Source organism: Papilio machaon, chromosome 16 (genome assembly GCF_912999745.1).
Source record: "Papilio machaon chromosome 16, ilPapMach1.1, whole genome shotgun sequence".
NCBI lineage: Eukaryota > Metazoa > Arthropoda > Insecta > Lepidoptera > Papilionidae > Papilio > Papilio machaon.
Window position 1 is genome coordinate 3,325,301 of NC_060001.1, and position 16,311 is coordinate 3,341,611.

General features: G+C 32.2%; 1 protein-coding gene across 2 annotated transcripts in view; it reads right to left on the bottom strand.

Moving 5' to 3' along the window:
- LOC106716786 (tyrosine-protein kinase Src42A) overlaps nt 1–16,311 on the bottom strand; it is a 60,785-nt gene that overhangs the window by 14,371 nt on the left and 30,103 nt on the right. For both annotated transcript variants that reach the window (XM_014510389.2, XM_014510388.2), the window contains exon 2: nt 4,167–4,288. In XM_014510389.2, coding sequence (XP_014365875.1) covers nt 4,167–4,288 — 122 coding nt within the window. The remainder of the gene's footprint in view (nt 1–4,166; nt 4,289–16,311) is intronic.

The window sequence follows — 16,311 nt, forward strand, 5'->3', positions numbered from 1 at the left end:
CACATTATCAAATAAAGTCATGAAGAGTTTTAACCAATCAATTTTGTGTCTATGTACAAAAATAATCTTAACAGTATTGTAATGCAGCTGACAACCCTATTAGTTTACCATAAGAGGTGTGTACTTAGCGTAGACGATCACAGGGGCAGTTATAAATAATTTAAAACGAGAATTTATACTAATAAAAATAAACGCAACATTTGTTTAGAAGTGACAAGCGGATATGCATAAACATATCGGCGGTTAAGACAATAAGGACAATGCCAGGGCTGTGCGTCATTATGAATGATTACCGAGAGAACTGGAAACGCGATACTTACATTTTGCTTACGTCCTGTGTAAAAATATTTATTCTTTTACCGGTAACCACTAATGTTGAATATGGATGTAAAGGGTTGGGTTTTCTTTGAGTACCAAGTAACTAGCTGCTTACTAAACTTTTATTGGTTGGTTAACAATAGCTAGGTGCCGACCGCGACTCCGTCCGTGTAATAAAAAAAAACTTAATAAGTATCCTTTGTGTTCTTACAGACTATGAGCTATATCTATGCCAAATTTCATCAAGATACGTCGAGCCGTTCTGCAGATACCTACAAACAAACATTCATCCATCCATCCAAACATTCGCATTTATAACATTAGTAAGAAAGTAAGAATAGTAAGAATTAGTAAGAAGTAAGACAGTAAGATTTGAAAATTTACAATTACACATGAAATTACCTAAAACTACATTGTTAATTATGTGTTAGGTAAAATAAAAAAATAAGAAAGTTGCAGACAATTTTTACAAACTTTTCGTTAATTGTATTATGTTTTCTTTTATAACTTGTTGACGTACATATTAGTTATATGTACGTAAATAAGTTTACTGTTTAAGTTTACAAACAACTGAATGGACCAAGAGGTTACGAACTAGAAATCTCAATATTATAATGTTCCATATAAAGTGGGAGACATGAAAGTGTATTCATTTTAACTTCAAAGGTAAACACACGAGGTAAAACGAGGAAATAGACATTTATAATGTCTTGAAAGCAATAAAGGTAATCCCACACATAAAATGATTTGCTTTTAGGGAAAACGTTAACAACAGTGTAGTCATGAGTTGATAGTTTCAAGACTAAATCATTTTGTATTCACGAATACTAGAAAATTGTATTTTTCATACAAATTATCTTTTGATATCTTGGAAATATATTTCAATATAAACAAAATTAAATCTTTAAAAATATTTATCAAGACCTATTTAATCTATTAAAAGGAATCAATCATTCTATAAGCGAAGCACAGTTTAAAATACAAATAATATAAAAAATAATAATTTAATATTATATAAAAATGTATATATGAGACGTCTTTTTTATAGTAATAGTTGGCAATGAGCAAACGGTCACTTGTATCCGCCAATAAAAATGACCGTTACCCATAGACACCTGTATTTGCAAATGCGTTTCTGCCTCTGTCGAGGGAACGCACAGATAGAGGATATTTCTCCTTCTTATGCGTCCCCTCTTCCGCCAAATCTACCATTCCTTGACACAAAGTTGGAAAGAAAAGAGGACTCAGACCTCCAATACGCACTCAACAGACGAAACGCGGAATTACTTCCACATCACAGTTGTCTGCTGTGTGGTCGTGGTAGGTTCCCATTCGAGTCTGCCCATTCGTACAAAATACATTATTGTGGGCTCTACCCCTGTAAGAATAACAAAAACTATATTTTGAAATAATTTAGTACTTCTAAAGACCCCTGAGAAATAAGACTTAAGTTAAACTCGTGCGTTATTTGTTCATAACTAGATAACAATTTTAAATTTATTTTTCAAAGGAAACCATGAAGTGAGTCGAATGACGCAAAATGCTTGGAAACGGCATGTATAACTTTCGGACATGACATGATTTGCGAATTCTTTTTCTATGAAATATTGTGTTTACACAAACCTTCCTCAATTACACAGATTATTTGCATAACTACAAAATAGTTTCAAGAAGTTAACTAAAATTAGGCGGAAAAAGAATTACACGTGGACGATGTTTTATCCTTTTTGAAATACTTTATTTTTTTAGCATTAAGTGCACAAAACAACAATTCTTAAAAATATATTTATTCCGTCAAGCCTCGGAAAAAATTTTCGACGTTTTGACGTCGCGTCGCGTAGTGCCTAAGGATTTGAGAAATATATTGTTTTTTATTTGCTTATCCATGATGGGTGCTCTGTATACTCGTATGGGCCAAAGTAAAAAATTGGTAATTTTTACTTTTTTGTGTTAAAAGCTACCTTTTAGTTCAATTTACAACATGCATTAAACAAAATACACATTTACAGGTGTACAGGTTACTTTTTGCTGAAGTAAACCTTTGCGACCTATTTTCCTTTATGGTTGAAACTTCGAAAGCCTCTCCTGAAAAGATGTCAATTTGCACATTGGCCTTTATTCGTAGGAGCCATAACTACATAAACGTAGCTAAAGGTCACGATATCAAAAATGAAGTCGTAAGTTTTTGCCTGAAATTTGCTATTGCACTTTCATTGGGATGGGCAGATATAATTTAAGAAACTTTACTTTCATTCAATGGGAAAGTCGACAGGAGATTTATGCGTGTCCCATTGTCATGCATACGCGACGTTTAATTGCTGACTCTCGGAGAACGAGCTATAGGATTTTAATATTGCATTAAATCAAATGTTCAATGTTAAATAAGGGTATAGTCGTAAATATTACTGAGTGAGAAATTTTACGATTACTAATATATTTTAAATCTAATAAAATACAAGTACTTGTACTGGACTATATTGTTTTTATAGCTTATGTCAGTAACTGCTTGATATGGAATATATGAGACATGTTATACAGAAGAGGCCTATTGACCGGTGATTTTCTTTGCCGAAACATACAATTTTTTTTCTCCTATTTTCCAGATAGAATGAGAAGGGCGATACAAGCAATCGCGGAAACCCACAGTCAGATTTGTATGTTTGTTTTTTACAGTTTGTTATTTAGACATTTAGAACTAAATCTTTATACAATGCAAATAAATTACATAACGCATGTTAATTGCTCATTTCTCATAAGTCATTGATTTTTAATCACGTTTCAAGAATTTCGATGAGTAACTTCTAGAAATGTTATTGTCGTATTGACATATGATTGACTTATGTATAAGGAATTATAATTATAATTTATATAATAATTATGTCATACAACAATAACTGGAAGCAATAATCAATAATAAAGTAAAAATAAATCTATCAAATATATTGAATATATTTGTAAGGTGCGTCATATATGAGATTATTGTATTGAGACTACACTAGAACATTGGAAATGTTTTCTAGTCTTTAAAACATTTTTTTTGAGAAAAAGATACCGATACCAGGTTGTCCCTTTATTTATTTCAATACAAACATCTGACTCATGAATTTGTTATTCTGCAGTTCCAAGTTAGCTTTCTTTCTAGTTAATACGTAGCTACTGCATAAACTCGTTCCTAGCGCATTGCAATCACGTATGATATTTTTAGAACTATCAGTACGCAAAATAAGACAACATAGAACACTTTATAAATAGAGTGATACGGTACTAGAATGAATAAGTAAAGCGTAATAGTTATGTGATAATAAGTAATCTATTGAAGCTAACGTTTAGCAGCATGGCTATGTTCCCACGGCGCCGGCGCCTATTCAGAGGTCTTAGAAAAACTTTAACCGGTTTAACCATCGGCATCGGATCTCCGAGGCGACCCATAGACGGGTTTTCTAGTAGAATAGTTAGCACAATTTTATTTGTAACCAGCCATCGCCCTCCGCTTTGGTCACGTAGTTACCTCGACTTTTATCCCTTACATGTAGCATGACTTATTTAAGTTTACGGTAAATGTCTTATACACACACATCGTGAAATTTCATTTGCAACTCAAATATAATTGACAAATTGATACATAGACACTTATCTATCTATATATAGGTATCTATCTAAAAACCATTTATAAAATTTAACACCGGTTATTCGATTTTAAGAGCACATTATATTCAAAAGCAGTCCACTGACCCTCACGGGAGTAACGAACAGTACGATAGCGTTAAAGTTACGTTACTTCTTATGCAAATTTTAATGATAATATCTTTGAATACCCATGATGTTATTTAAAAGGACGGTTTATTTACCTGAGAGTGAGAAGTCGTTGTGGCGGCTCTCGGAGTCTCGGATGAGGAACGCTCCATGCTCGTTTTCCGGTAGAAGCAGTTTCTTCTCCGCCTCGATCCGCTTTATTTTGCGGAAGTACCATCTGTAACACACAAAACACAACTTTATGAAATCGATTATTTGTATAAATCACATTATTACAGTTACCACCAAATTGTGAATGTCGACACTTTATAATCGGACTAAGTTAATAATAAAATTCCTGTAAATTAAACGATTTATCAACACTTTAAGTGTCACTTTGTTGATATTTAACTGATATTTTACTTGCGTTGTTTCGTCAAAGGTGTGGAACATTCACGACAGGCAAGACACAAATGATTTGTTTCACGATACACAATCGCTGACAAATAGAACAAAGAGACCTCCCCCCTCATTAATTCGTACTGAGGAATGTAATAATCTATGAACAATAGAATCTAAACAACAAAATCCGAGAGTTTGACATCAGAGTTTTGGACTTTATAAAATCTAGTCTATGGGAGGTCAGATTCGGTTGATAATATTTTAAAGGTAAGTATAAATGCATTTCTAAACAATAAGACTCGGCATGAGAATTTGTCATACATACTGGATGGACGTTGTTTGAATCCTTATTAGTTTGCGGTTTCTGGTGATTGTGTTGTCAATATTTTAATTCAACCACCATCACCATTTATGGTATGTAAAAAAAGTTATTATTTATGTCTAATCAACTCACACCTCTTTTTGATAATCAATCATTATGATTCGAATTGTGATAGGCAAATTGTTAAAAAAAAAACTAAATGCCGCCAAAATGATGTAAAAATGAGATATTTTCTATTTTTATGAAGCTTTATCGTAACATAATATCGTATAAGATGTTCAAAGAATGGTCCGAGCCTTCGTCGAGTCCAGAAAGCGGGGCGGCAGTGACTCAACGACTACGTATGGACGACTATTTAGCATTCAATCGACGTACACTCTCCGCAACAAGAGGGCCGACTCATTGCAGTAGCTACTTCAAAAGCGAGAAACCCGCAACACACAAATTATTAACTTAGAAATATCAATATTCAGATTATCCCAACATTTTAGTGAAATTCATCAAAATGAATCTCCTTCTTGTACGAAAAAATATAACATAGTTTCTTTCATCTAAATACAGTATCTTTATATATTATGTTAAATTTTAAAGCTAAAGTAGGCTAAATCTATAAAAAAATTGCCTAAACCGACATATTGATGTTTTATTAAATCAGACGTCGTATCATTCTTTAGGACATTATGACATCAATATTTATTCAAGGACGTGGCGATATGTGTAATTGGGAGCAAAACCAAAATCCTCGCTAGGACCGGGCGGTTTCGACACCGGTCAACAATAGTGGCGAGAGTTGCATGAAATACCGAACGCTCACGCGAGGCCGATACGGATTTGTCTTTTAAAATTGCTGTAAATTTATTGCATGCTACTACATCTGAATGCATTGGCTCAAACAAAGCATACGTATTGTTAAAGGGATCAAATTTTTCGGTCAATTGACTGGATAGATGCGAACTTAATCTAAATACATATTAAGTAATTAATAAAAAAATGCAATCAAACAAAGATCATTGCATAAAACGTTTGTATGTATAATGTATAAATCTATTATGTATTTTTATATTGAGAGCATCTTACAATAGAATCAATGGAATCTTTTTATATTGTTCGTGATGATAAGCCATTGAATGTGCAGCGATTACAATTATTTATAGAAATGTTCCGTAATTATAGCGAGTAACTGCAGTGTATTGAGGAAAGTCTCTTCAGCTGCTTATCATCCAAGATTCTATCAACGGCATGATATTTATTTGCGAAACAGAATTACCACACGCTGATATCAACATTATAAATGTATAATTAAACTCCGATATACCCAAAGTAATGACTATTTTAGTTATAATTTTAATTAATAATACTAAAATTAAAATCATACACTTATTGCAATCACCATAAAATAGAAGCTCTTAAAATTTAATAGAGAACAAATTACAGAAATGCTTAAGCATACTAATTTATACATCTTTCTTAATATAACCTTGCTAATGTAGGACTTGACTGATAAAATTGCATAGGAGGAAAATAATCGGGAACATTGTCACAATAACCATAAAAATATACTATGGGAAAGGGCGTACATTAGACCTCGTCACGTGCTAAGGGCGTCCTTTGGGTCATAGACATCGCATAGGTTATATCGAAGGCTTACAATTTACGCTTACAGAATTGATTCATTTAAATCATACGATAAGATCTATTTAACGACAGTAGTAGTTTAGTATGAAGAGCGGGAAAAATTACACATTAAATCGCTTTAAAAGAGGATAAAGTGAAAACAAACACGCATGGGATTGAACAAGATGCAAAATAAATTATTTATTAATGCTGCTATGAAGGATAACACTCTATATTCTTTGACAGAATATTAAAAAAAATCAAAACATACTTATAGTAATTTATGTACTGCGATGTTTTATATAAAACATTGACAATATAAAAAACTGCTTCTGAAATATGATAATACGAATATTAACTAATTATAAAGAAATTAATTACCTCAACCATAAACTCAAAATGCATACGAAATTACAACAAACATCGAAAAAATATCGATGACTACACTAAATAATTTGTGTTATTATAACGTTTCAAAGTATTAAAAAACAACTATCTTGATACCGACAAAGACTAGACACAAATCACCGAGAAATCTGGATCCTGTTATTAAGAAAATTATATTTCACTCGTAAATGCTACACAAAAACGTCTAAAAAAATATGCATAGATATAAAGTTATGTGTATCTAATATAGTAATTCTAAATCATAAAAAAAGTTTTTCGAATGTTAAATGGAAACGACCTATTTATAAAAAAAAAAAAACATTTCCACATTTTAATCTGTACATAAATTTTGCAATATTCAATAAAAACAGCGACTTAAAAGCACAGGTAATGTATACGTAAATAATGTAAGTAACGAGATATTTTTTACTATTACGTAAATATGCTAATTTTAGACCAACGCTGTGAACATAGTAAAAAATCCTTTTTATCGCCAATTATTTACGCTATTTTCGACTAAAATAGTTTAATATAAAAACAATTTATATATGATGAAATATAAAGAAACATTATGTAATGAACATTTTACAAGATGTTGCTGCGAAACTATTTTAAAGGATTAATATTGAAGGTCTATTGATTCCGATGTGGTGAGTCAAAATTTAGGTAATACCAATGAGGTGATCATTTCTGATTATATTTTATACTCAACATTTCACCTTCAACTTTATCTTATTTTACTACTCTGAAATCATTCATTGACTCAATGGCCTTTATTCAAGCATTACAATACTTTTTATGAAACAAGCAATAGTAATTAAAAAAAAGAATAAGTCTATCAAACTTCGGAGAAGGATAGATTTAACCGTCAAGATTACAGTTCATTATCTTTTTATAGACCATAATAGGCATCTAAATTTTTACTTATTTGTAACAAGAACATAATCTATATACAGTCAAAATCTGTTATAACGACATCGAAGGGACTACTCATATTGAGTCGTAAAAACCGATAGTTGTAACAACCGGTGACAGGTATTAATAGGAAAGATATGTATATAACATTCAGCCAGGACCTTTGATTTTGGTCAATTTAACCGGTATGTTGTTCTAAACGATGTCGCCATAAACGGTTTTGACTGTATATAAAAGTAAGTTGTGTTAGTTACACCATTTATAACTCAAGAACGGCTGAATCGATTTGACTGAAATTTGGTGGGCAAGTAGCTTAGAACCAGGAATAGGACATAGGATAATTTTTACCCCGTTTTCAATTTTTTTTTTTATTCCGCGCGGACGGAGTCGCGGGTAAAAGCTAGTATCCTATATTTCTTGAAAACGCGCTATCCGCAACAATCTTATATTCAGATACATTTTATGTTGCTGTTGAAAACTGGTCTACCATCGAGAGTCTATGCTTTAAATAGCTCGGGAGCTACAATATTAATACATTAGTTACAAGCTACTGTTTTAAAAAGTATGACATGATTAGAATAAAGAAAATTCTATTTATACACTATTTAATTTAAACATAACAGTTAGTCGTTAGTGTAAGTATCCGAATGTAAGAGACTGTTAACAAAGCAACTTAACAGACACAAATACCGACCTTGACCTGTATACTGTATGTGAGAGAAATCGTCATATGAATCATGCCTTTTGAGAGATACATTTGTTGAATTAGCTACTGATTTACATTTAAAGGCCGCAACTCAATGTCTTCATATTATCATTATAGTTAAATTTGAATAAAATGCTTCGTGTTTTGTATTCATTATAAATTTAAATTACAATTAAGTAGAACAATCACGCAAAAGGAAGCAAGCAACGAGATCGAAAAAGAAAAAAATAATAATAACATACGAATATTAACTAAATAAGTAAATACAATATTTTAACAGAATGTTCTTAAACGTAAACGTCAATTATAGGACATTTCATGTACTATTGGGATTAACAATTACAAACTTTATTTTTAATATAAAGATGTGTCAGATCTTTGTCTTATAGTCATAGAAAAGATTTCAACGATCATGTAGAGATGAAGTAATAGCGTCTATAATAGCCAAGTAATTGTTTTAGATGAAAAAGAAGCTCCGGACGTCAGATGCTAAGTAAACCTTTTCACTCAATCAGTGACGGGCCGTGGCTGTCGCCAGGGCAACCTATTACTAGTCTGTCGGTTTCATTTCTCCGACTGTTTTGAATTTTATACTGTTGCGGTAACTACGCAGCCGTCTTACTCTAGTTTCCCGTCTTAACTTTCCACATTCCGATATGAATAAGCAAGGACGTTACAGAGTCTGAATGTACAAGTCCGCCCAAAAGTTATGTTGAAACGAGATCTCGTTCTAAGAATAAAAATCGTCTTTATGAATATAGATCGTTTCAAGTCTTGTAAAGTGTTTGCGGTAACACTTAAACTTGTTGTATAAATAGAATCTGTTTAGTCAGGTTTAATTTGCCGCTGTATTTGTTTTGCAATTTCGATCGTCAATATTCGAAAGTGCAAATATGACTAGGTCGTTATGGGGGTCGAGTCGAACTAAAACGTCAAGTAAAAGTATAACATTATTAGGCCTTATTAAATATTGCTTTACAGAATTATTTAACTAACAAAGTTTTGGAAATAGAAGTGAGCCCGAAGTCCGAAAATTATAGAATATCCAGTGTCGTGTAAAATAAATCTTAGTAACGAAAATTGAATTTTTACTATGAATTAACGAATACATATAAGACATTCGTATTTTAGTATGTAACACAAACTAAAAAACTACTGGACCGATTTCAAATTTTTTTTTTAATTTACACTGCTACATTTAAATATAAAAGCTTACTAATTAGTATTTTTTATTTATTCCGTGCGAATAAAACCTAGTCCATGAGGTCATACATTACAAATCTCATCGAAATATTAGCTGTAAACGATAATGACGTTAAATTTTAATAACTTCCAGAGATCGTTTATATTTATGCACGGTATATGAAATTTGATACGATTTCTCCTAATTTTAGGCTTAATGTTGACTTTTTAATTTGCTTATTTTATGTTATTATATTCGAGGATTCAAATTTCAACTGCTTTCGTTGACTTAAATTTAGTTTGAAGAGTTTTAAAAACATTACATGGCTATAGCCTATTTCGTCAAGTTTGAGGTCTAGCGAAGTTGAATGCGGTTTCTGAGTATAATCTATGACGTGTTAAATAAAACGTGAGAGTTTGACATTTCCTAGTAATTTATCATTGAATTAAGCACGACCGCATCAAAAGCATATATAATTTGACTAATATTCCGCTAAGAAGAATCTGTATTTTCTAGTTAAAATTTACGAGTAGGCGATATGTCGTAAGCCCTTGTGAAATATTACTGCTCCAAGAGTTTCGACCTCTGTATAAATTTTCTCTAAAACAATTTTATAGAGCTACGGATGAGACATCGTGCGTTGAACTTTGCGTGCCGATGCTACTACTTTTTGCTTGCTCTTGCCAGCTCTGCTGCTAGATGGCCAATCTAATTATAGGTTCCTCTCTCTCCCGATGGACACATTCACCTTTAATCCAGTACTTAGAAGCTAGTTTTTAAACCATCGCGCACAATGTAATCGTTTCTTTTTGAATTCATTTTTTCAAAGCTATTTATTGATTCTAAATAAAGGTATTATAACCTTTTTAAATAAGTTTTTAACAACAAAACAACTCTAATAACATAAAAATTATATCTCAGGTTATTTAAGTAGGAAAAAGAAACTATTTACCATATCTTATCATGTACCAAAATTGAAAATAAAAATTGAAATTGAGTATATGAATATATTTGTATTTTATACTGACGCTTAAAAATATTGCATTAAGATACATACATACTGTGAATTAATACTAGGAATGTAAACATTGATGTTGTAAATAATAATACAGCCTAAAAAAGTCTTCGCAATTATCCTTTTGTACCGGACGACGATAAGTGGAAAACCCTTTCATTTTATCACCGATGACCGAGTTGCTTCAAAAATTACAAAATGAATTGCATTTTAAACATGCAATTCATTTCCAATGTATCATTGCATGTCAGAAGGGTGTGCGATTTATCATAAAAAATTAAAAGATATAAATCATTTCGATCACTTACACCGAGTGCTTCTGTCTCGCGGAGATGCATGAACTAAAAACCTCATTGAAGATAATAAAGTAAACGGTATATTTGCGAGAAATATGTACTCGTCCGTTATTTATTCAAAGAAGTGACAGATAAGGACGACTGGTCATACAATTTGAGACATATATTGAATTTTCAATAAGGACTTCCCACGACACGACATAAAGAAACATTTGTACAGTTGGGTGGTATGCTTCTTAATCTGAAGGCTAAAAATTAAAAATATTGTAATAATACGTCACCCCTTATTATGCCAAATAACCCAAATTCTCTTCCACAAGTCAATCCCAATTGATGTATTTTGTAATTTTTTATGCGTATTAACATGCCGTTATAGTATAAGGAATTTATAACAATTAATGAATTCATGACGAATTAATTATAATAATCTTAGTGATCTATTTAGAAAAGACGTCTGTGATTTATTCATAAAACATTAAAGTCTAACCCCAACGTTGATGTAAAGATTAATTCAATTATAATCATATCTGATAATCTTATTTATAAATACAAATTTTATCAGACCATTTTTTAACTTGAGAACAAGGTAAAAATATCACACAATGGCTAGTTCTAACATGCTGCCTCATTTAACGCTTGAATTAATTACGGTACTTTCTTTTTTGTAATCACTAATGCAATTATTTGGAAAACAAAACGAATGTATTATAAGTACGTAAACGATTTCGTCATTGTTCCGCGACTTGGTCAGAACTGATGAGGGTATTGGTTCTGCTTCATATAAAACAATGTTACTACTTAAAATAAAATAAGTTAAAAATAGTTTTTATTTTTCCATTGTTAGTCTTGAAAAACTATTGGTTAAATTGTAAAATTGGCTTTATATTTTAAATAAGTATAAACAATACAAGAAAGACCCTAAACTTCTCAAAAATTTATTGAAAAAAAAAATCAATTAACAAAAAAAAATTTTGCAGGTCTCTTTGCAATAGTTTGTTTACAGTTTAAAAAGGAAGAATCATTTAAATCAAGATTTGGTTACACACCATCATGTAACGACGAGTAAGAAAGACCACAATAGATCGTTAAATGTTATTGCCGCTTGTTGATCGTATAAAGGTATCGTATAAGCTGAATTGCTGTCGGGAGCTCCTCTAATATTAATCAATGTCTAAATCAAAATCGTCACTCACATATAAATGGATCATAAGCGAAATGAATATCAAAGTCGTACAAATATAATGTAGGCTGATTTTAAAACTACAACATTTAGTTAGCGGCTGAATCTTACTGAAATTATAAATGCGAATGTTTAGATGGATGGATGGATGTTTGTCTGAAGATATCTCCGGTACGGCTGAACGGGTCTTGATGAAATTTGGCACAGATATACTCGTAAAAAAATAGTCTAGAAGAACACGGAGGCTACTTATTTTTTTTTTTAATTCCGCACGGTCGGAGTCGTGGGCGACAGCTAGTGTTACATAAAATTTTAATTATAAAAACATAATCGGCGCACACGTGTTTCGGACAAAAACAATAACAGTAAGCTACTTTCTCTCTCGCACTCACAAGTTTCGATTTTAAAGCACTCATTTCGTACTAGATTGCGAATATAATTAAATAAACAAGCGATTTCGTTTTCATACTTACGGATAGGGTTGTCAACTTTGAGAAGGTTTAGAAAAATTGAATACATAATTAGTTTAACGATAAATTTTAGTTACAATGCGTTAGAAGTAATTTTAAAATCATGGATTTATCTTCAGTTAAAGACTATGACTGGAGGTTTTGCTGAAGCTGATCTAATATATAACTCTGTGTAACACTTAAATTACATTTTAGCACGTTTGCTTCATAGATGTACGTGTGTATTTGAATATATACTAATAAATAATCGTAGCTGAACTACGTTGGATATTTAGTCGACATAGCACCAAAGCATTCGATTTATAAATTATCGAAAAACTTAAGTTTTTCATGTTAAATATGTGGTGCTATTGCTATCTCTTTACATCTCATATGTGTTAAAAATAATAATGCTCTAGATACATCAGTGAGCAAAAGTGACAATGTTACATTCAAGTGTCAGCTAACTTGTGTTCGCGTGCATTGTACTTTTTCCTCGTATTATTTGCAATGCTATTAGTGAATACCTATTGAGGTTACAATGTTTTAACCAAGGATTTAAATTAGAATAATTTCATAAGATAAAACTACTATCGAACAATAGCCTAGACATAGTTTACTTTAAATTATTTTAATTGAATAACGTTGTTTACTTTATCGCCACAATAACAGTGTATATTAAAAAAATATTTTATCCAAAAAAAGAAAAATTTTATGTATATGAAAAAACCCAGACAAACAATAGCTGCTATTGATGTGGCAATGAATAATTTTTATTTCATTATTTTATTATAAAAGATGATAAATATTTATAACATGGAATGGATAAAACGACTTCAAAATGTTTAGTTTGAAAACATCCGCCGCAGTAATTGTAGGGGCAGGTCTGCGCGGCGAGCGTGCGCGCGCGCAAAAAGTAAAAACAAATCATAAAACCTGTCGTATTGTTCTTTCGCAAGAGACGACCTCAGCTCGGTGCCGTGATAAGGGCGAAGTCGATTCCATGGATTCAGACACGTGTTTGAAACAATGAGCTGCAATTTACACAGCTCTAAAAATGTCAACAAAGTTAATATCGTTATAAATCGATAGAATAAATTATATTCAATGTTAACACGGATTAACGTCTATACATGATTTGCTTAGAAAGTGAATTGAGTGGCTGGCTAGATAAAAAAAAACTCAATTCGACTCTGAGCTCCGAGACGTCACGACATGGCACCCGAATCATCGGCTCAGTGAAAGTGAAGCAAAAGCAATTGATGTTATATTAAACAAATTCGCATTATACGTTCTAGTGTCGAAAAGTATTGAAACGCTTCATTACTTCTTTTTGGGTGCGGGACGTCTCTCGAATTCAATGATGAAATCCGTATCCATGATTTATTTCACAAATAAATGTAGGAAGCGTCATGACACAAAATTTCACTTTAGTTATCATAATATTGATTATTTCATAAAATCACACTTTAACGCCGCATTTATATCACAATAATAAAAAATACATTTCACAACTAAAACGATTTACATGTTGAATCTGTGCGATACACAAAATACAACTATTGTTGATTATCAAATTAATGACAGTAAAATTATCGCTGTACTTAATCAGCTGTGCCCGATCTCAATATCGCCGCGAAGATAGACTGGAACATGAAAATAAAATTGTTGATAATAATAGTTTAATGAAACGAGACGTATAGTCATTTATGTACTTCTTCCATTGTTATTGGCAAGTTATAATGCAAGGTTACCTACACTAATTACAGTATTATTACCCGTCTAACGGTCGATAAAGCATTAGATCTCTATAATTAAAAATTAAAAGGAATGATTGTAAGTACAGCTCAATAGAGCCAACATATATTTTCAATCTAGAAATCATCATCATCAGCTCACTATACGTCCCCACCGAGTGGCTTGAAGCTTACCCTAAGTGGTGACTAGGGTGTCTAGGCCGTGGGGTTGGTTAGACATCCCACATATCATTAAATTTTCGCAGATATATGCAGGTTGCATCACGTTGTTTTTCTTTACCGTAAGAACGTCGAATAAATGAACATATGTAAATCGAAAGTCGAAAAACACATCAATACACGGCGGAATTCCAACCCAGGATCTACAGATTACAAGTCAAGAGCTTAACTTCTGAGCCACCAAAGTTCCTAAAGTCTAGAAATAAAAATATAGATTTTACTACAATTTAACTAACTGTTACTTAATGGCTGGGAAACAAAGTAGAACTAATGTTTATATACTGAGTAGTGGGAAAGCATTGGAAGATTAAGAATGCAAGCAAAATATTTCGATATTAGAGGCGTTTGTTTGTTCCATTAGCCGCTTACACTCATTGCGTACAATAGCCGATGTTGACAATCGTTGCATACAAACACACATGTTTTCGGAAATGCTGCCTTACACTAAACATGAGTTGCCGACTTCGCGGCCTTTGCAAGAAATGAATAAAAAGGTTCGAATAATGTAATATATACAATTTTAATACAGGCAGATGTAAACAAACAAAGGAAGTAAGGATACGGTTCGTAATTCCGAACTCGAGGGCGAAATGTCCGTGACCTATACTTTCGTATGAATATAACAATGAACTACAAACTTCCGCGTTAGATTTATTCGATGTAATTCCACGCCGTTATGTAAATAAAATTAATTTCTAAAATTGTTCTTTTTAACACAAGGAACACTAAAACATCGAATTTAACATAAGGTTGGCAATACAAACAGTATTATAATATTTCATTCATATAACTAAAACTTTTAATTTACGGTATAAAACAATCTATAGGTTAATATCAACTACCTTTGGATTAAAATCAAGATATGAGGGTTAACTTTTATCTAGAGAGATTCCCATCAAGTAAACTCTAAACAAAACAATATTAAGTGTTATTATTTTTCACACTCGTTTTTCATGCTAACTGGAGCTATGGATAACTTAGTTAAATAGAAAATGGGATGACTACAACATTTTGCACAACTTAATTCAAAATTAATTAGATAATTTTTAATGTATGATCCCTGCCCGAGGGTAGGTAACACATAAGTAAGTAGAAATTTGTTACATAGTAAAAAATATAAGTACAATTACCTATATAATGATAATGAATAACATGTATTGAGCAAGCACAGTAGCAAGCCTCAAGGTTGGCCAGTGAAACCAACACCGGTGCGGCGTCCGCACAGTTTGCTTCACCGGCGACCCTTCCTGCGCCTGTACCGCAGCAGACTGTACTCAACGTTTTGCTATATTCATTACCACTGTATTATTTTAAAGTGCTGCATGCGCCGTTATACAAACACACACTGCATTAACGAATCGTCGTCAATAGACAAGTTTATTTTACTTATTCACGTCTGTCTGACACGAATCGACATGCGTTTAAATTAAAAATCCAGTTTTTGTATGCGTTGAATTAGGAATCGAAGACGTGCATAAAGTTAACTACGGCTATGAAAACTTAGTACGTGACACGTTCTGATGTGACAGAAAAAGTGTGTCGCACGCGCACATCATCGACAGGTACGGGCAGAGCTGTAGTGGCAACTAAAATATCATTATGGTATTTAAATTCAGTTCGCGGCATAATGTACGCATAACAATAAAATCAAAACGCTCGTTATTCCGCATGTAAACTCATCTGCGTGTGTCCTAATTATTCATGAAGAGGATTGAGGAAGCGTACGAAATCACGAACACGAGACGTCGAAAATTCAAAGCACAATCGCTTCCGATCAGCTGCGTACTGTTTTTCGTTAGCGTCACCTTCGTGGCTC